The sequence below is a fragment of the Ursus arctos genome, unplaced genomic scaffold (assembly GCF_023065955.2).
Source record: "Ursus arctos isolate Adak ecotype North America unplaced genomic scaffold, UrsArc2.0 scaffold_28, whole genome shotgun sequence".
NCBI classification, from domain to species: Eukaryota; Metazoa; Chordata; class Mammalia; order Carnivora; family Ursidae; genus Ursus; species Ursus arctos.
In genome coordinates this window covers 12821435-12835744 of record NW_026622963.1, presented here as the reverse complement: position 1 = coordinate 12835744, position 14310 = coordinate 12821435, and the positions used below count along the sequence as shown (strand labels likewise).

Sequence of the window (14310 nt, the reverse complement as noted above, 5' to 3'; positions counted from 1 at the left end):
CTCACGTCACTTCTGAGGGGTTGGCCCACCGAACCGTCACCAAGGAGACCAGGGCAGGTGGGCGCTGTCTGGACTCCACAGTCCCTCTACACACAAGTGCAGCAAGCATAAAGGAGGCTCGGGGGACACCTTTATTCCTTTAGCAAGATTTCTGGGAAATCCCTTAAAGGGTGACAAAATGCTAGACAATTTTAAAAATTACAATCTAAAATAGTACCAAAAAAAAAAAAATTACAACCCCCTGTGTTGCCCGATTCCGACGTCACCGTAACACCTTTTTTCAGCCCACTGATAGTGGGGTTCTGTTGTATGTCACCTTCGGAGACACCAGACAAGGCCAACCAAACGGACCAACCAAAACTACTCTTTGATCCCATAAGCATCAGCCATGACTTAAACCGATTTTCAGAGGCAGAAAACCGTATTTATACCCTAACCCAGAATGACCCTTCTGGTCATGTATCACATGGAATAAGAATATGTATATAATAGTACTCCTAATAACACCCATTTCGGCAAAATAAAAAAATACGTATGTACATCTGACTGTATGGCAAAAACTGCAGAAGACACACACACATTTTTTTAATGAGGGAAATCTCTAGGGACTTAATTATATCCCCCTCCTATTTGTATATATGATTTCTAGTTTTCCTATAATTATGATGCACTATTTATGTAAAAAAATATTTTTTTCATTTAATTCAGACTCTCTAACAACTTGAAAGATACCTATTTCAGGAAACTGGGCATCTTAAAAGAAGTTAAACAGGGATGAGTACTCTGTAAAGTCTGGTTCTGGTGGACTGTGCTCAGCCAGGCCCAGAAGCCCCTTCACTGGAGGAGGTTGGCTCTGGAAGCCATGGCCACGTCTCCACCATTGCTGGGGACGGGCGTCAGCCACCTGGGGCCAGTATGATGGCATAGCCCCACGCATCTGGGAACAGGCCTGCCTCCCCACAAGGAAATCTAACCTTGGGGTCCTGGATAGATAATGGCAATAGCAGGCCTGATGAGACTACAGGAGGGCCTCCCCCTGTCCTCAGTTCAGAGCTCAGCAACCCCATGAGACACAAAACTCCGGGCCTGAAAGTCAGTAACAATTCAGCCAATACATGATGGGATGCTCAGATCCAGCAGCAAAGCCAAAGACAATGATTTTTAAAAAGTGGTCATAACACACACAAGCACACACACACATACACACACATGTCCCTGGCATGCGCTCACAGGGAGCAGGAGCTTAGCTAAGGGCACATGAACAAACCTAAGACAGGCGGCTGCCCAGCACACAGAGTCCAAGGCAGGGCTGTCCCAGGATTTGGGCCCTATCATGAGGGTGAACCACATGGAACTGCTGCTGTCAACCATGCCACTCACCTAACTGGCCACTCTGTGCTGTTCAACATAGTAGCAAAGGGTAGGTGGGTGAGAGGGTGGCTAACTGATTGATATTTACACACCCCAACATCCCAGGATAGATGAAAAGTAGAGTCACTGACTATATCCCAACATCAGGCAGACTTACAGCCGTGTGGGTGGTACAGACCCTGTAGCTGCTGTCCACATGCACCATGAAATCAAGCCCTGAGCTACAAGCCAAGTGCCCCAGACAGGAACCCCAGCCTGCTGTGCAGTCTCCACATGCAAAGCTATAAGACATGCCCAGGGGCTGGCCTGGGGATATGCCAGAGGAGACTGGGAGGGCCTGAATACCTGGACATGAGAAATGACAGGGAACAGGGGAGGGGACAGCAACCTACTGGACAATGTGGAGGCCCCGAGATCATCCCGTTTAGGAACCCTTTGGTAAGGGCCAGAACTATCTATGAGGTAGCATGCTGACCGGTTGGTGGAGCCATTGTAGCAGTAGTTGGGCAGGAAGTCATAGTTGAGTTCCCAGAAGACGTGGAGGGTGATTCTCCCGTAGGGCGCTGACACATTGTGGTTGGCCTCCCGGAACATGGCATCAAAGCTGTCCAGTGTCAGGTACCTGCTTAGCAGCTTGTGGGTCATGCGGTTGATTTCCAAAAGACCATCCAACTCCTATAGGATCACAAAGACAGGGGTGTGAGGACAGAAATGGGCCCAGCACAGTGGCCTTGATTCCCCACATGGGCACTGCCACAGTTGGGAGCAGGGCAGAATGGGCAGAGGACAGCAGGACACACAGGGGTGAGGCTGGTGAGCTAGGCCAAGAATACGCAGCGGGGGTCTAGTAGGCCATAGGTGCTTGCTTCTTACACCTAAATTCATTATGCCCTCTCCACTGCCTTTGAAACACCCCTCCTTACTGTGGTCACTCCCACAGGGTCATCATTCTTTCTCCACTGAGGTCACCTCCACATTGCTCTCCCCACTGACCTCCAACCATTCACAGGGCACGTACGACTGGGATGTGTCCACCCCCGCCCTTGCTGGAGCACTGTGTCCTCAGGCATCGGCCTGAGTCAGCCTAACGTGCCTGGAATTATTCAAAAGCACAGCTATGTAGCAGAGTCAGCAAGCACATTCACAGATGGCCTTCCAAGATTTCAGAGTTTTTGCTCATAAACATGCCTAGGTCCATGCTATCCACTGCAGCAGCCACTGGCCACATCCAGCAATGAGAATTTGGCTGGTCCAAACTGAGGTGCACTGTGCATGTGAGTTACACACCAGATTTAAAAAATCAAGTATGAAGACAAAGAGTGCAAGCTCTCCATGTCAATAATATTTAATTCTGTGGAAGACTATGAGGAACACTGCTCATCCTACGTGGAGATGCTCCGACCTGAGTGTTCATGCCCACCGCTCACAAGGCCTCTCTTGTTCTACCCAGAGCTGCATCTCTAGGAATGGACAATCTTCCTTGAGGTCCTACACCTTCACTACCATTTGTCTGCAGACTTTCTTCTTGGAAGATATCTTTGGCTTGGCACAAAATCCTTAATTTGTACTTCCTTTCCTTGGCTTCTGGCATGAATTGCTATGGGCAAAGCTCTGATGACAAATTTTCTTTCTCTGATCACTCTGCTCAGATATCCAGAGGATATTTTCTTTTCCTTCAAAGTCTTTTACTGCAATATTCCTTGGTGTTGGCCACTTTGGGCCAGTCTTCCCAGGCACATACCACAGGCTTTTAATATATATTGTATAGCATGTCTTAATGTTTAAATATATAAATTTTTTTCAATTAAATTTTAGGTGGTTAACATGCAGTGCAATATTGGTTTCTGGAGTAGAATTCAGTGATTCATCACCTACATACAACACCCAGTGCTCTTCCTAACAAGTGCCCTCTTTCATACCCAGCACCTATCTAGCCCATCCCCCACCCACCTCCATTCACCCTCAGTTTGTTCTCTACCATTGAGTCTCTTATGGCTTGTTTCCCTCTCTCCTTTTTTTCTTTTCCCCCTTCCCATATGTTCATCTCTTTTCTGCCTTAAATTCCACATATGAGTGAGATCATATGGCATTTGTCTTTGACTGACTTATTTCATGTAGCATAATATACTCCAGCTCCAACCACATCACTGCAAATGACAAGATTTCAGATTTTTTTATGGCTCAGTAATATTCTATTGTGTATACAGACCACATCTTCTTTATCCATTCGGCAGTCAGTGGACATTTGGGCTCTCTCTCCATAGTTTGGCTATTGTTGATAATAGCATGTCTTAAATTTTATCAATGTTTTCTTGAAATACAACTTTTAATATTTGTTCCATCCTGTTGCTTTGGTTTTTCTCTATAATATGTATATTACCTATATGTATGTTAGATCTTCACTGCCTATCTTCTGTATCATTTTCTTTCAAATACTTTTTCCGTGTTCATTTCATTTTGATTTTTAAAATTTACCTTCTTTTATTCTCTTGCCATAGTTAAGTGTAACTTATTCAAGGTTAAGATTACTTGTTCTTTGAAGTCAATTTAGAATTGTGACTACTAGGGGCGCCTGGGTGGCACAGCAGTTAAGCGTCTGCCTTCGGCTCAGGGCGTGATCCCCGCGTTATGGGATCGAGCCCCACATCAGGCTCCTCCCTGTGAGCCTGCTTCTTCCTCTCCCACTCCCCCTGCTTGTGTTCCCTCTCTCACTGGCTGTCTCTATCTCTGTCGAATAAATAAATAAAATCTTTAAAAAAAAAAAAAATTGTGACTACTAAGAGCAGACACTAAAAAAATGATAGGATACGCCATGCTTGATCAGTGCGTACCTTTTGATTCCTATGCAAAAACTGAACCTACTATTGGTTCAATTTACCAGTAAGGACAAAAAATTAGCTTCAATCCTTGTAACCAGATTTCCACAAATCTCCTGAACCTGACAAAAGGGACAGCACTTACAACTATTGATGTCAGGTCTTCACTTTCAAATCGTCCAATAGCCAGTTCCAGAGACTTATACATGGCTGCTGAGACACGCTGAGTAATCAGGCGATTAAGGTCTATGGATCTGCCTAGGAGCTGGAAGACGGAGAAAGGAAAAAAGAATGAACAATAAAAAACAAACAAGGGCACGTGGGTGGCTCAGTTGGTTAAATGTCTGCCTTTGGCTCAGGTCATGATCCTGGGGTCCTGGGATCAAGCCCCATGTTGGGCTCCCTGCTCAGCGGGGAGTCTACTTCTCTGCACCTCCCCTGGCTCATGCTCCCTTTCTCTTTCTCTCAAATAAATTAATAAAATCTTAAAAAAATATATATATAAATAATATATATATATATATATATATATATATATATATATATTCTCCCAGAATCCAATTCCAAGATAAGGCAAACAAATAATAGACAAAATATAAACATTTTATTAATTTTTTTAAAGATTTTTTTAAATTTATTTGAGAGAGGGAAAGAGATAGCGACAGCATGAGTGGGGAGGAGTGGGAGAAGCAGAACTGTTTGTAAAAAAAACAAAAAATAAGCACTGTATTTTTTACTCTTTGTGCTAGCCAAGAAAAAGCTCCTCTCTAACACTCAGCTGACAAGTGTTTCTCATTTTCATTCTTTTAAAAAGTTGTAACTTTCGGGCTCTTGGAGAAGAGCCAGGCCCTCTGGGGCCATGCCTTCCCCTGGGAGCCAGAGCAGAGCAGGTGCAGAGCGCTGCAAGTCTTCCCTTGGCTTTCAGGGTAACCAAAAGAAACTGTCTTTAAAATCTTAACACTTTATAAGGATGTGGCCACAGTCACAGAACATACTGACATCTAAACCCAGTGAGCTCTAAGCGAACGTCACCATTCCAATGCCAGCTCCCTGCCTCACCATGCCCCAGAGAGGTCTGACTCACCTGCACGTGCCTCTGTTTAAGCAGTGTCTCATAGCGGTTAGACGGCGGGAGATGGATCGTTGCCCCCTGATTCTTGCATTCTGATCGTAAACGTTTATCAAGAAGCAAACTAAGATGGAAGAAGAGAACACATTTCTCATATTCTGTGAATTTTAAAGGAGACATCAGATCAAGTTACCCAAGACTTCATGTCCAAATCATAAACCATGTACTCACCTCCCTGCCATAACCTTATAATATGCAAATATCTGGTCTGCCAGCTTATAAACAAATTGGTCAAAGCACAGATTCACCTGAAGAAAAAGAAAGCATGTATTAGATTTTTATTTCCTAAAGATCAAATAAGACAATTAAAAAAAAATTTTGATCCAGCAAATTCCATTTCTAGGTATTTAACCAAAAAAATTGAAAATACTAACTTGGAAAGATAAATGCACCCCCTTGTTCACTGCAGCATTATTTACAATAGCCAAGACATCGAAGCAACCTAAGTGTCCACTGACATATGAACATATACAGAATTGTGATACACACACACACACACACACACACACACACACTCACAGTGGAATATTATTCAGTCATAAAAAAGGAAATCCTACCATTTGCAACTACATGGATGGACCCTGAAGGCATTATGCTCACTGAAATAAGTCAGACAAAGACAAATACTGTACAATCACACTTATATGTGGCATCTTAAAACAACAAAAATGAATGCATAGAGAACAGACTGGTGGTTCCAGAGGCAGGGGTAGGGATGGGGAAAATGGGTGAAAGTGGTCAAAAGATACAAACTTCCAGTTATAAATTGAATAATTTCTGGGAATATAAAGTTAAAAGAAAATATTTTGTTAAGGCAACTAACAAAGGCTCTCTTATTAGAAAAGAGAAATAACCTCACTGTCTAAAAACAACAGATTAAATATATCATGGTGTGGCCAGGAGTGACCACTACACAGCCACTGAAAATTGTATCAGAACCTCTCTTACTCATGGAGAAAAATGTTCCCTGTCTCTTAAAGGCAAAGGAATATGAAAAAGTCTCTCTTCATCATGTGTTCCCAGCAGTTAATGTGTACTGCATCTGGGTTCTGCTCCTGCCACCGGGCTGTGTATCCCAGGAGCTGCATGTAGCCTCCCCTGGAACCTGGCCGGCTGCTCTGGGCACTGAGGTCAGGGAGGAGACACAGGATGGCTACAGCCTTGTGACTCCACCCCCAAAACTGTATCTTACTTGCAAATGGGGTTAGCCTCCCCCCCAGAACTCTGATAAGGACATCGTGTGCTCAAAGGCTAGCCACCCCCAGGACCTGAAGGTCTCTGCCATATGCCTACCCTACACAGCCCTGGAGCCTATGACATCTGCCTGCAGAAGCACTTTCTAGTGTCTTTGTGAGGAGGCGGAGAAGGACATCTAGATGCAGAATGCAATTTGTTGAGGTTAAGTGATCTTGAATATTAAGCTACAAAGTAAGATTTATCTCCTTAGCTGCATGTAACACAGATTTAATTAATTCTACTTGTAGGAATCTGTCCTCAAAAAATAATCGAACGCAGCTAAAAAATTAGGTGCAAGGAAGTTCATCAAAGCATTACTTACAATATGCAAAAATAAAAAGCTAAAATGAAATAAAATAGGGGTTGGTTTAAACTGTGTTCGTAACAGAAGACAGGTGAGGATACAGAGGCGCTTACGACATGCAGTCAAGTCTTCTGTTGCAAGACCCCAATCATCACATGTGTAGATGCAGAAAGAAAAGTAGAGATAGAAGGGCTCACTCCAAAATGTTTATTTCTAAAGTTCGTTCTATTGTTTAAGTCTCCACATATTATAAAGAAAATTTGCTTCCTCTGATACTCAAAGAAGAAGGAAATCAAAGTTTGTTAGAGGTGCCTGGGCCCTCACCTCTGCCTCAATTTCGTCGTAGAGAAACTGCTTGTTGAACCTGGTGAGGGCATAGTGTGCGCTGTCATTGTACAGGTCCAGGGAGTAGAGGACATACCTGCAGAAGGGGCGAATGGTCAGCCCAGCCTTCCATACAGGGCTTCTCGGCTCTCACATCCCACACTTCAGGTAAAATTTAACATTATTGACCTCTCACATGAGGAAAAACAATCTCTTACTTCAGACATCAAATGGGGTTCCTGCCGAGGGAACCTAATGGACCAAGCCAGACGATCCCACAGATGGGACACACTTACTTAGGCCATGCCCAGGGCCCCTGGCGGGTCCACAAGGGCCTCCTGTAATGGCATCTTCTCACTTATTTATGTTTCAAAGTTCTTCACCACAGAATATAGTATTTCTTATAACCACAAAAACAAGTTATTTTCTTTTTTCTAAGAATGCACTGTCGGACTTAATAAGAAAACATATGAAGATCCTGGGTCCCACAGCTGACCATGACCATGTCCAGCATGGCCAAAAGCCCCTCTCTCCTTGTCCCCTATCGGGACAAAAGGCAGCAGCCAGCAGTAAGGTCCCTCTGATGGGGCAAGGCCGCTTCCACCTCATGGCAGGAAGGCTGTGTGAGCGGTGGGGCCAAGCTCAACTCCAAAGACACAACACAGAGGCATGCCAAGGCCTCTGCATGAGATCTCCATGCTCCTCCTCCCCTCTCTGCTGCTGCAGAACACATGACACGGCCACTCCAGGGAAAGTGGAAGGCCATCCTGCCGACCACCACATAAGAACTGACATACACGGGCAAGGACAAGGTGCTGTACGTCTGCTCTGTGTGCCGAAGAACCTGCTGGGTCAGCTCCCAGTCTGTTCCCAGACATCTCCCTTTCCTATTACTTTACCTTCATGGGTCTCCTATTGTGAAAGTCTCCCGACCCCCTGCCCTGGCCTTGAGCCCTGACCTCAAAACGAAACTATTCAATTAACACTTTCTCTCCCAAATTCATCTGGCTCAGAGGCTGTCCCACATGAGAGGCCAGGTGACCTCTGCTCTTGCTGACCCTAGCTGAGCCCCCAGGGCCTCACTAGCACCTGACAGGGTGGGACTCACTGACTTCTGCTGCCTGAGCTCCTGATTTTAGTCTAACCCGAGAAACCCGTTACTTGTTTTAATCTCTGAAATCTTACCCCAAGTATGACAACTTCAAAGGAAGTACTGAAAAGAGCCCAGCCCCCTCCTCCATCTCCCAGCTCCCAAATGCCACCAAGGACCCTGGTCATCACAAAGAGCTAAGACAGGCCCACAGGGCACTCACTCCATCATTGATGCCTCCTTCGTCTCCAGGATGTGGTCCGTCAGGATCCAGGGCATGGACATCTCGATGGGGAACTGTATCCTCCTGCCCATTGTCAGTTCCAGAAAGAACTCTCGGAACCACAACTGTGAAAGGTCACAGCACTGCTGGAGTGTTTCTTGAAGGATTCAAATGATAATCATGTTAATCTTCTGCAAGCAGAAAAAACTCAGCAGGATGATCTAGGACAGGGAGGGGCATGTTCCAGTCGCAGGCTCCTTCAATCTCAGCCCTGAGCCATGCAGGAGTGGACGTGAGCAGGGAGGGGTGACGTGGCACCTCACACTAGAGATGAGACAACCACGATGTGGCTGCAGGCAAAGCCACCCTAGACCGTGCACATTCTTGCTCACGAAAAGAGCAGAGTCAGCGTCTGGCCCCTGTGGGTCCGGCACGGACACCACCACCCGCCAATGGGACCTTGTCAACCCTGTGAGTTTCTTTGAGGGACTGGGAGGGGGAAAAATTTTTTTTTAATTTTTTTAAAAGGAGAAATAAAAACCATGTTATTTTATTTTACTTAGGATAAAGATAGAGCATTACATGCATATTCAGTATGAGTTTATCTAATGCAAAATAGAAACAAATGAAAAAAAAAACACGTGTCCATCTCTTGACAAATGAAAAACAAAAGCCTTGCTATTTACTCCAAACCTGCAGCACTCGCAGCCAAGAAAGAGGCTTCCTGCTCTGAGCAAGCTGCTCCGGCAACAGAGTAAACATGCACTCCACAGTGACAAAGGGTACCCACCCAGCGCCCTGGTCAAGGTGACTGCCACCTTCCACACTGCTCGTGGGGGCTGTTTCTGATATTTATCACTATCTTGTTCTCAAACCAGGTGACAGATTACATTCATCTGTTTCTGTCCTCATACGGGTTAAAAAGACTGCATTCAAGTCACACAGCCAGCCGTGGGCCCATGGCCCTCATCCTTCGAAGGGCCATGCCACATGAAGGGGGCCCTGGCTGGCCGTGAATTTAAAGCGACAGGCAAGGGATTATCACAAAAGTTACAACGCAGGTCACCGTCTGGGTGTCTGAGGGGACCACAGCAGGGACGGTCAGCAGAAGCATTCTAGACGGTGTTAGCAGTGTTAGAACAAGCTGTGCCAGACACTGGTCAGCAGTATCTCTTACCACTGAAATTTATCAAGTGAGTGTAGAAGAATGACTCTCGATGAAATTTTTCTATGTCCAATATGGTAGGCCCCTCAAGGCTACTTCTCAAGGTTTTCTTGGAACCACTTTTGTCTGCAATGAGGGACTCTAGCATGGTTCTCACCATGTAAAGCTGCATTATCCAAGGAAACATTTGTGGGGGAGAAAATATACATGGTACATTAGTTACACCAAACTTAGATAAACCACAAGAGGAAGACTACTCCGCTAAGCCCTGACCAGAGCCAGGCTGGAGCGGTAAGCCTACCACTACACCGGCTCCTCAAAGTGGGTCTGGGCACCCATCTAAGTAGCCAAGTTGGTGCTGCTTGGGAGAAAGAATTTGTAGCGGAGCAGTTCACCTCGTGCCATAAACATCAACAAGAAAAACAAATGATGTCTTACCACCAAAGGTTAAAAGAGGCGGATAGGTGTACGACTGCCTCAGAAACGCGTTTACCACATGCAAGAGTCTTTCCATGCCCAAAGACTTGAGCTGCCTCAGCAGCTCGGCAGAGCTCAAGGACTCCGCCATGGTGCGCACCAGGTAGAGCTAGACACGGACAGATGGGGGGGAGAGGTGGGAGAGAGCCGTTAGTCACAGGACACACACATCATGGGGCGGGGAGACACACACGCGGGAACAGAGGGTGGGGAGGGTGCATATGCACATTGGACAGACCCGGGACAAGCGTCCTCCTTAAGTGGCCAAACGCCTTCCTCCCAGATATTTGAGAGGTTTCATATAGAGCCAACAACGTGCTTTGCTGGTCTCTGAAGACTGGCAGAAGAGATTATAAAAGCCCCCAACAGAAGAACAATGAGTAAGAAGTACTAAGTCCCAAAATGGGAAGAGAAAAGCAGAGGGACATATTAAATCGGGTACTGAGAGTCAGAAGAAAGCTACTTTTGGGGGACAGAGGGCTGAGCATGCCAGGAGAGAAAACAGCAGTGGTGGCTTAAGTCCCAACATAAAAAGTGTAACCATACATTTAAACACCCACCAGGAAACACAGCGTAAATACAGACACATAGACTTTCACCCACATTTTTGCAATGGGAGTCAATGCAGTCAAATTAAATTCTGCATGCAAGTGATCAAATCTGAGAATCACAAGGACGTCTTGGCTAATGCTCCAGATTCACTTGGGCAGGGAACAGAGGAGCAGAAACGGCACAGGCAATGCTTGATCATCTTGAGCAGACAGTGGTTATGTCATTTTACTCCTGGCCTTGCTTACCAACCCTCACCTCAGGGTTAGCCCGCTCAGGGGAACAAGTGGAGCAGGGGAGCAGGGAGGATGAGAACCTGAGTGCTGGAGGGTCCTACAGCACGCCGGGGTACTTTGATGTCAAAGCCACTCTTGGGGTCCTTCTCGCCCCGCAAGGCTGGGTCGTTGAAGGGCTCATGCCCAGTCTCCCAGTCGCACACGGTCTTCCTGATGGCCTGCAGGACACTAAACAGCCCCATCAAGTCATCAGTGAGGCACAGAGCGCTGACACCCTCAGGACTTTTAAAATCACAGCATTGCCTCACCTAACACATAGCTCTCAGGACAGCCAACTCTCACATGTGACTTCCTTTGGGAATGGTTAGGGACATGGTAATGGACCAGTGCAAAGCGAAATTTTGAATAGATCATTTTCTGGGGGACATTACTAGCCCCAGAAGATCTGACTTAGCTATAGTTTGTATCAATTAACCTGGAAGTTATTATTTCCTGAACACTGAGTCATGCAAAAGACAGCAGGGGACAGACCACAAATATCCACCCAGGGAGCTGAAACTCAACCTCCCTGCTTCCCTGATTTCTAACAGGAACATGTCACCAACATAACCGCAGGGACTGGGCCTATGTCTCAGACACATGTGGAACATGCTCCCATCCCCAACAGGGCTCCACTATATGGAGACACCCCCCCACCCCCGCCACAGGCACCACACTTGGCAGATGTATCCATGTGCCTATCCTATTACCTTGTGGGGAAAGTTCTGGCTAAAACCTGAGTTACTCTTAGACTATACTTCACATTTCCCATGTGGTGAGCCTCCCATTATGGCAAACATGAGCAAATGGGAAGACTCACAGTATCAAATTTTATTAATGCTAAAAGTCATACCAAGCCAGGTGTCAAATGCATCAATTATAAAGCAACAAAATAAAATCAGTATATTTGTGAGCCCCAGGAAGCTTCATTTTATAAAGATGTCTCTGAAAGACAGCTTTAAAAGGCTAAATATTAAGAGAAAACTAGCTCGAGATTGCTACAGGATCTCTGCAATATCTGTGTTAGTCTCTGACCAATTTGTAGGACAGGCCAAAAGGAACAGAAGCAATAATACTGAAGATAACACACTTTAAGAAGGGAAACGTGATGCTGGGCTTTCTGTCCCCATAAGTCTGGTGATCAGAATCGTCATACAGATTTTGAGACTCTCTCCTGCCCCAAGATAAACACACCCTTGTCCCTGCGTTCCCACGCTCAGACCCTCTGTAGTTGATTTATTATATGTTGCTCAGGTAAATAATTGGACCCACCGCATTACATCTAGAGGAAATTCCGCAGAAGGGCATCTGGAGGTTGAAGATAAAGGCACTGAGCATATTTATGAAAATCTAACTATACAGCTATTTAAATCTAAGCTGATCCTACAACTTTGGACTCTGAGATCACAGGGAGGTATTACACTGAGGCTGACCTCTGGATGACGTTCTTCTTCTTCTTGATGGCCTGTCTGAGTGGTTCCCGGAGGGTGACCTGGGAAAAGTCCTGCAGAGCAGCATAGACGGTGTGCCGGATGGCATGGTTGAAAACACTCTCCATCCTGCCCATCAGTACCTGCAGACCTTTGATCATGGCAATCACCTGCAGGGGGACACACGACTTTTGGTGTGGTGGACGGTGACAGGAGAAGGCTCCGTCTTAGGTGATGCCAAGTCGCATCCGGAAGCTGCCTCTCTCTTGTGCACAGCACCTCTCCTGGCCTCCCATGTTTTGCTCTGAAGCTCGTACCCTATTAACTCTTCCCAAGAGCAGCGAGCTTAGCTCTATGTCAGCAGCTGTTCCTGTGCCTGGGTCTGACTCCACGAGACCATGAGCACCTTGAGGACAGGGATGGATCTGCTTGGCTTGGCATGGAGCTAACAGGGGCATTTGATAACTCACTCAGAATACTCCAAAATACATAAGGGTACGCCCCCTGTGAAGGACTTTAAAGGAAAAAGAATAAAAAAGATTTATGAAAGCAAATATTTTGTTAGCTGGAAAAGAAAAAAGTTATATGAATTTGTAGCCCAAATCCCATCTGTTATACAGTAACAGCATGCTCAATTAATACGCATAAAAAGGCCTGGAAGAAAATACACTAAAATGCTTAAAATTCATCTCTGTGACAGCATCACAGACACTATAATGTCCTCAGGGCACACTCACATGTTCTATTTGTTTGCTTTAGGGATTGTCGGATGGTTCTCTAATGAGGAAAAAAAGGAAATTTCTATTAAAAAAAAGCAAATGCCCCAATTCAAATTCAAATTGAACTGAATTCAAATTCAAATCAACTTGAATGAAAATCAAAATACTATATATTCAAATTTATGGAATATAGGAAAAGGTGTGCTAAAAAGTAAATTTTGAACTTTAGAGGCATACACCAGGAAACAAAAAGTCTGACAATAATAATCTAACATTTATCATAATCCACAAAAAGAAAAAAAAGGAAAATACACTCTCCCAAACTAGAGGGAAATAAATAATGACAAGTAAAAATTAACAAAACAGAAAACAAGCATACCATAGAAGGTGATCAACAAAGATAAAGCTGTTTAAAAAAATAAGTAAATAAATAATAGAATTGACAACTTTCTCACAGGACTAATCAAGAAAAACATAGACAAGGCATGAACTATGAGCATTAAGAATGAAAAGGGGGGCATTATCACACAGTTTACAGATATTAAGAGATTATGTGACTATATCAGCATAGGATAAACATACAGATCAATGGAACAGAAATAAGAGTTCAAAAATAAATCTTCACATTTACAGTCAATTGATTTTCAATAAGTGGGTGAAAACAACAGGGAAATACTACCTTTTAACAAACAGTATCCACATGCAAAACTAATAAAGTTGGTCTCCTGTGCAGGAAAGGGTTAACTGGGATGACCAAACCCTCCATATTCCCAGGAAAGGCCTGTTTTCAGGACTGGCTCTTGGTCAACTCCGAGGAACTGAGCTCTTAGCCCTGGGAATATTCTGCCTGAAAAGAGGGTCTGTGTATACCCAAGGCTCTGGGCCATTGGAGGACCAGAGTGACTAGATAGTTTATGTCAACAATGTAATTTATGGTGAACACCTATGCTTGCACTGGGAGACTGGAGTCTGAGTAGCCGAGGTTAGTCATGAAGGTGTGTTGCATGCCGACATTACTAGCCCCCAATAAAAAACCTGGACACTAAGATCTTGGGTAAGCTTCCCTAGTTAGCAACATTTTCCACATGTTGTCACCCATCTCTGCCAGGAAAATTAACCACAACCTGCACAAGTGCACTAGTAGGGAATACCCAGAAGTTTGTACCTGGTTTCTCCTGGACTTCACCCATGTGCCTTTTGCT

The 14310-nt window shown here is 45.0% G+C and overlaps 1 protein-coding gene across 5 annotated transcripts in view; it reads right to left on the bottom strand.

Annotated features, from left to right (window-relative positions):
* Positions 1–14310, bottom strand: part of CYFIP1 (cytoplasmic FMR1 interacting protein 1) — a 119933-nt gene that overhangs the window by 39579 nt on the left and 66044 nt on the right. For all 5 annotated transcript variants that reach the window (XM_044388341.3, XM_044388343.3, XM_048221352.2 and 2 more), the window contains 9 exons: positions 12393–12559; positions 11001–11148; positions 9671–9824; positions 8494–8650; positions 7181–7277; positions 5488–5564; positions 5272–5380; positions 4333–4452; positions 1847–2046 (listed from right to left, as the gene is read on the bottom strand). In XM_044388341.3, the coding sequence (XP_044244276.1) occupies positions 1847–2046; positions 4333–4452; positions 5272–5380; positions 5488–5564; positions 7181–7277; positions 8494–8650; positions 9671–9824; positions 11001–11148; positions 12393–12559 (1229 nt within the window). The remainder of the gene's footprint in view (positions 1–1846; positions 2047–4332; positions 4453–5271; positions 5381–5487; positions 5565–7180; positions 7278–8493; positions 8651–9670; positions 9825–11000; positions 11149–12392; positions 12560–14310) is intronic.